Raw genomic sequence first — 6,914 nt, forward strand, 5'->3', positions numbered from 1 at the left:
ACAAAACATTGGATTCAATCCCAGAAACCATCTGTAGCCACTAATTGATTCCTCATCCTAGGACAAAAAAACTAGAAACCTAACTCTCTTCTCTCTTGCTACAAAACTGAGCACTTTGAAGGAAATCTGCTCTCCCAAAGTTCATACAGAGTAAATCAAGGTTTATTTACAAAAGTAATGCCCATCATTGCAATTTCAAAATAGAAATTTGTGTCTTTGCATTAAGCAATATTACAAGTTGGTTTTTAACAAAGTAATTTTTACATTTTACAAATGTAAACATGTCAGAAGAAACTCAAGTTACAACTAGGATCTTGGGTGATTCAAGTGTTTGATCCCATATGATACAGGTGAGATCCTCTCTCTCTGTAAAGCTCCTTCAGTCACATCATACTTCAGGATAGCTGGCAGCTGTCGCTATTCCACAGTGGTTACTCTCTTCCCTGGCCATTAAAATGTACCCATTGTCTCCCCACTGGTCACCCCAGCTGAAAAGAGAGTTAAATATTAAGTTCAAGAGCACCATTCAAAAATGCCTTTTACTTCAGGAGGGCAAAGCCTTCTGACACACATTGTGACTGAATTCAGAAAATGAGTCGGAGCTTTCAGAAAGCAATGAAAATAATTGTTGGTGTTAACTTTGTTGTTGTTTAGTTGCTTAGTTGTGTCTGACTCTTCATGATGCCATTTTTAGGTTTTCTTGGCAAAGATACAGGATCGGTTTGTCCTTTCCTTCTGTGACTTATTTCCCAGATGAAGAAACTGAGGCAAACAGGGTTAAGTGACTTGCCCAAGGTCACACAGCTAGGAAGTAAATGAGGTCCTAATTGAGCACAGGTTCTTTTGACTCCAGGGATAGTGCTCTCACCACCTCACCACCTAACTGCCCCTCAATCTATTCTGGATCCTAAAAACAGGGCCCCTTCCATCTATGAACATCCCTTCTCCATTTCACAAGATCCCAGGAACTCCACCCTTCTTCCTCCTCCCCCTCCTTTCTTCAAAATGAAAAAAAAACCCCAAAACCAGAAACTGGCAACAAGCAGGTCAATGACATTTCAGGCAAGACCTCGGTTTACCTGTTCTTGACAATCCAGTATTTCTTTCCAGTATCTTCATCATCACCATAGCCCACAAGCAGCATGACATGATCTAGCTGTTCACTACTGCAGAGTGGGTCATAATAAACACCTAGGATAGTCAAGTGAAACATGAACTTGAGAAATACTGGCTAGTGAATGGCCGTAATACAGTTAAGTGCATTGTTACAGAAATAATGAGGAACAAATGCTTACCAGATCGATAGAATTGGAAGGATGCATGTCCTGCATCAACAGCAACAGAGATGGGACCCACTGTGGCCACAGCCTCTGCTAGTTCCATTTCTTGCCCAGATGGGATGTCCACATATCCAGTGACATTAGCACCAGAGTTTTCTGGCTGATACCTACAGTAGCCATTCTTTTAAAATGAAACAGATAAAAGGTTTGGGTCTCCTATTATCAGTGGTATTGCCCAGATGAATTTAAAATTGATGGTCATGAAATTAATAAATCTATGGGCCATATTCTCCCATCAACTTATTAGATGAACAGCTCAAGAAGAGAGCTGGAGGTGGATGGATAAAGGACTATTTGAAAGTCCCATTGAAAGAGGGCAGCTTAGTATAAAACAGAGGGCTCGTAACATTCCTACACACCACTGCTAAGTCAATATGCATTGCACATGGATTCTAAGGTATGGTTCAGTGGCCCATTTCTACTTGAGTTTGATACCACTGTCATAAAAAACCCAATTATTTTAGCAACTCTAAGAGCCTCCTAGTTGTGACATAGCCCAGTGAGACCAAGGTTCCAATCTAGCTCTCGCCTTACAAACTATGCCATCATAAGACTGAAGTTCAGCATAATACCTTCCCCTGACAGGGCTGTTTGAGGATCAAAAGAGCTTAAGTGAATGACATGTTTGTAAACCTTAAGGAGGAGATAAATGTCAGCAGTTATTGTGCAAAATTACTCAATTGTTATTTAATTCCCTGCTTCTAAGGAGGCACTTGTGGGAGCTAGGTGTCAGGGAGGCACAAGGGTAGGCTACAAAGGCAAGAATAGATTTAGGTTCAGGGAATCTGGCTTCCAATCCAGACTTTGCCCCTTATTACTATGTTTGTGATCTTGAGCAAGTCATTGTAAAATGAACATGTCTGATCAAATGATCTCTTAGACAACAGTCTATATACTTCCCAAGATCTCCTCTCAATAAGTGATTGTATTCATAGTGAAGGCAACTAATTTTTGGTGTTGATATGTTTTGGATTCAGTTACAGATTTTCCTTAGTTAGGCATGTGGTTATTTAGGTCTTCAGTCTTTGCAGGCTTCCTCAGCTCCCATGCCCAAACTGAGACTCTCCTTTCAAATATAGTTAAACCAAAATGATGGGGAATCCAATAACTATATTTACCATTGCTGCATAGGGATATGATTCCTCTGTATCAATGCCTCCATTTTTCTTCACATATTCAAAGGCATTATCTACTAAACCACCATTACAGCCTCGGTTGCCATCATTCCTAGAGCAGTCAATCAAATTCTGTTCACTAAGTGAAACAAGTTTGCCTGTTTTACGGAACCATTGGCCTTCCAGGGAACCAGTTGCACCAAATGCCCAGCAAGAACCACATCGACCCTGCAAAAGTCCAAAGGAAGCACTGGTTAGTGTACAAGATCATTTTACTCATCTTTTTCAGACAAATCTAAATAGTTTTAAATATGAAAGGGAGCTCAGTCACAGATCTGAGATGGAGTCCCATTATTTAAGAGACTATCAATCATAAGTTTCACCGAGTTTCATCTGGCTTATCTGGGGATCAAACTTAAGCAACTTTTCATACCTGATTCTTAACAGGAGTTACATAGCCCTTGTCTCTCCAGTCTACAGATTCAGGGATCTGCACAAAGTGAGGTTCATGAAACAGAGTTCGTTTGTACTTCTTTTGAAATGTGTTTTGTCTAAAGCCATTCATCACTTGTCTGAATTCCTCATTGGTCTAAAATGAAGAGAAAGAGAATTTATATGAAGTGTGTTGGGAGCAAAAGATAGTTGGCTATTCACTATTCACATCAGATTGTTACAACACAACCACCATATCGCCAAACTTGTTCATTTCCATCTGGAAACTATGTTTGCCAGTGTTGTACTCTTGATTGTGCAATTCAATCATTCTCAAATTCTTCTCCCACATTGCTCTCCTCCACTGATCTTCAGTCTGGAAGCAAGTACAAAAATGTAAGTTTCAATAAGCTTCTGCTTATATCATTATACATGCAAGTGAAACTATCCTCAGACCAAATCCACTCTCAATCACTTGGTTAGCATCCAGTTGGGATGGTGACCACATCCAAATGTTGCTGCCCCAGAAGGGTTTCCAAGTTCTGATGCTGGAGACAGCCTGACTCTCTGAACTTCTGTGGGAAAAGCAACAGTCTTGAGCAAGTGAAGCTCTTATCTGGATAATCTTTGGCTTTTGTGTAAAGGCCATTTCATTAGGCTACCTTGGACATGTTGTATTCAACATAGTTGGGGAAAGAGTAGCTCAAAGCTTACCGCTCCATAGCCCCTTCTATGTTGTGACTTCCACTGATGCCATTTAGCCTCTAAAGTCCAGTCAAGTTGTGGAGCAGCAGCTACTATCCCCCAAGCATAGGCAAGTTAAACACACATATAAATTCATATTTCAAACCTTAAGAGGAAAAAAGGAAGGCATATTCAGAAAACGTGTGTGATTAAAAAATCAAGCCAAACCAAAAATCCAAGCTCTTGTTGCTTTGGGAAATAAACACAATCTTTCCAGTGGAAAAACAAAACTAATCTCAGCAAATATTCATGCAATATCTAGCTATTTGCTCAGTATTGTATGTTGGATGGGATGGAGTAAGGGTAGATATGAGATGTAATGCTGATCTAAAGTTCTTCAGGGAGTTTAGATATTGACACAAAAACATTAACACCAGAGACAATGCTTCATTAAGTGCCAACATTAATAGCACAAATGATAAAAAATGGATACCCAGTTCAAAAGCAGTAACTGTTTTTAAAAGCTGAAATGTGCCCCTAAGTTTTATGGCAGTGGTTCCCAAAATGGAAGTTAAGGTCTGTCCACAATGGGTTAGAGGCAGGTGGCATGGTGGATAGAGTGCTGGACCTAGGGTTCAGGAAGACCTGAGCTCAAATCCTGACTCAGACACTTAGTAGTAGCTGTGAGGCTATGGGTAAATCACTTAACCACTCTTAGCCTCAGTTTCTTTATATGTAAAATGGGGATAATAACAGCACCTACCTCACAGGGTTGATGTGAGGATAAAATGAGATAATATTTGCAAAGGGTATTGGAAACCTTAAAGCATTAGGTATTTTTTTTTTATTATTATCATTATTGTTAACTTGAGGTTAGTCCACATCCCACTCTCTGACTGTCAACCTACAAGGCTTGTCTCTAATACAACTACACTAATAATCTTCTGCTCAACCTTCTCTCTCATGTTCCCAACCTCCCCTAACTAAAGGCAGCTGTGATGAAACTAATACCAAGCAGCATCATTTGGGAAAATGAGGAAGGGAGGGAGTTGTAGTGGCAGCAGTGACTAGTAAAAGACTCTATCTCTCTTCCTGTAAGTCCCACAGAAGGAGGTAAGGGTGTTTAGGATAAGCACATTTTATTACATTATCTTCCTCCTCCAACCCATCCCTTTTCCAAACCATGTTAGCTATTATTGTCAAGAACACATCAGCCTTCCATCCAACCAATTGCCAAAGCATCTCTCTCTTTGGTCTTCCCAAGAACCCTAATCACCTCTCCAGTGGACTTTTGCAATATCATTCCAACTCATCTCCCTCCCCAGGTCTTCCTCCATTCCATCCTATCCTCACACAGCAGCCAAAACCATTCTAAAGTGACCATTTTGCTCTTATGTCCAGTATACTCCAGGGTTTCTATTGTCCCTAGGCTCATATTATTTCATTCTTATCTCATATCTTAAAAAACCTATATTTGTGTTTATTAGCACAGGAGTACACATAAAATTTATAGAAGTGAATGTACATATATATTGGGGAGTGCTCATAAATTTTTTTTCCTAATGGGAGGTGTGTGTGTCCTAGCAAAAGTCTGCAGATTACTGCTTTATTCAGGGCAGGGGCTGCCTTTTGACTCTTTATAACCCCAGTGCACAATGCCTGGCACACAACAGGTACTAAATAAATGTTTTCCTTAAAGCCACTACCACATTTTGAAGCTTCTCTCTAAACCAAATCACCAAATGCACCTTCTCCAGAACTCAGAACGACCTCATTTCTCAGGAGCATAACCAAGCAACATACTAGCCTGGAATAGAACTGGATTTGACATCAGAGTGACTGGGGTCAATCCTGATCTTGTCAGTTACTACCACATGGGCGTACATAGGCATGCCACTTCACCTCAGTGCCTCAGTTTTATGGCACCTTCCAGCTTTAAATCTATGATCCCATAGAGTCTAAAGGTAAGGTTATACAGTCAGCTGCTGATGGATGGAGTGGAGAGGAGGAAAGCCTTTTCTGCCTTTTCTACAGAAGAGTAACATAGCCATCTCCAGATTTTCAGATTCTATAGGCCTTAGATCTAAAGGCCCTGCAAGCCAAAATCTATCTTTTACAAGTACAAGGATAGGGAAGTGGGTCAAACAAACTCTGGGCATCTAAACTTCCTGCCTCTGAAACAATTTCTTGCCTGCCTCTCTCCTAACAAGGTCCACGCCTCCAAGCCGGAAAGGAGTTCAAGCGGAGGCACCCAAGTGAGCCAGGAACCCCAACACCACCAGCCAGGGGGAATGGACTCACCTGGAGGCCAGGAGCCACCCCTCCTGGCACTATCCCCATCCCTGGGGCACCTGCTGGGGGATGGGAGAGTTTGCAGAGCATCTTAAGGGGCCTTTTAAGCAGGCCCTGAGAGGAGCTGTTTTCCTCCTCCTCTGGAGCAGAGGGGTACACACAGACACAAGCCAGTGCATTTACATTTTCCTAAGCCCCCCATCTCCACCCCAGGGATAGCTGTAGAATTTGCAGCCAGAGGAAATCCAGAACTACTCCAGGTCACCCGGGATAAATAAACCAGGAAAGGGAGGGAGAACAGTTGCAGATCAGATCCAGGAAGGAAGTCACAGGCCAACCTAGGGTGGGCCCCTTCTCATCCCCAAATCCATCAAAAGATGACCCTCCTCAACGCCCCCTCCTTCTTATCATCTCCTCTCCCATTAAATGCGGGCCAAAAACACACCCCAGCCTCCATAAGCTGCGCACTCAGCTCCCTGCGCTTCCGTAATAGTAATGGTAATTTAAAAAAGGCAACCATTCCTTTAATACTTTTTAAGGTTTACAGTGGGCTCTACAGATGCTCTCCAATTTGAGCTTCCTAATGATCTTCCTGGGAAGTAGATGGTATTAATTTGTCCTGGTTTTATGGTGACTCCGGGAAAGGTTACAACGCCCTTAAAGTCTACCATCCTCCATGCCCCATTCAGGTAGAACCCAACACCCACACCCACCCACCCACCACACACACACACACACACACACACTCACAGCTGGCCAAGCTCTGCCCACTCAGCCGCACTGCCAGCAGCAACAGAAACTAACTCTTCCCCAACCATCCCCCTTCCCAAGCCCGGGCTCCGCCCTCCTCTTTTTCTCCCTCCCATCTTGGGGGTCCCCCAGAGCCTGAGGACTTTGCCCCTTTCCGAGCCCCTCCCTCGGACCTGGGAGCTGCAGGTCGCCCACCCTCACCTGAGCTTCTCAGCAGCGGCGGGACCTGGGGAGAGCCGGACCTCTAAGCAAACTTGAGGGTCCGGGAGGGAAATTGCTTTGTCCTGGATCCTGCGGCTCC

The 6,914-nt window shown here is 42.9% G+C and overlaps 1 protein-coding gene across 1 annotated transcript; it reads right to left on the reverse strand.

Moving 5' to 3' along the window:
* Positions 1 to 388: 388 nt before the first annotated feature.
* On the reverse strand, positions 389 to 3,728 carry LOC110204472 (procathepsin L-like). Its single transcript, XM_020980693.1, is given in 8 exon segments — positions 389 to 488; positions 1,080 to 1,191; positions 1,296 to 1,461; positions 2,459 to 2,683; positions 2,889 to 3,044; positions 3,141 to 3,263; positions 3,602 to 3,682; positions 3,684 to 3,728. Coding segments are annotated over 8 exon segments (1,008 nt in total).
* Between the last annotated feature and the right edge of the window lie 3,186 nt (positions 3,729 to 6,914).

Source organism: Phascolarctos cinereus, unplaced genomic scaffold (assembly GCF_003287225.1).
Source record: "Phascolarctos cinereus isolate Bilbo 61053 unplaced genomic scaffold, phaCin_HiC Scaffold_446;HRSCAF=1062, whole genome shotgun sequence".
Classification (NCBI taxonomy): Eukaryota; Metazoa; Chordata; class Mammalia; order Diprotodontia; family Phascolarctidae; genus Phascolarctos; species Phascolarctos cinereus.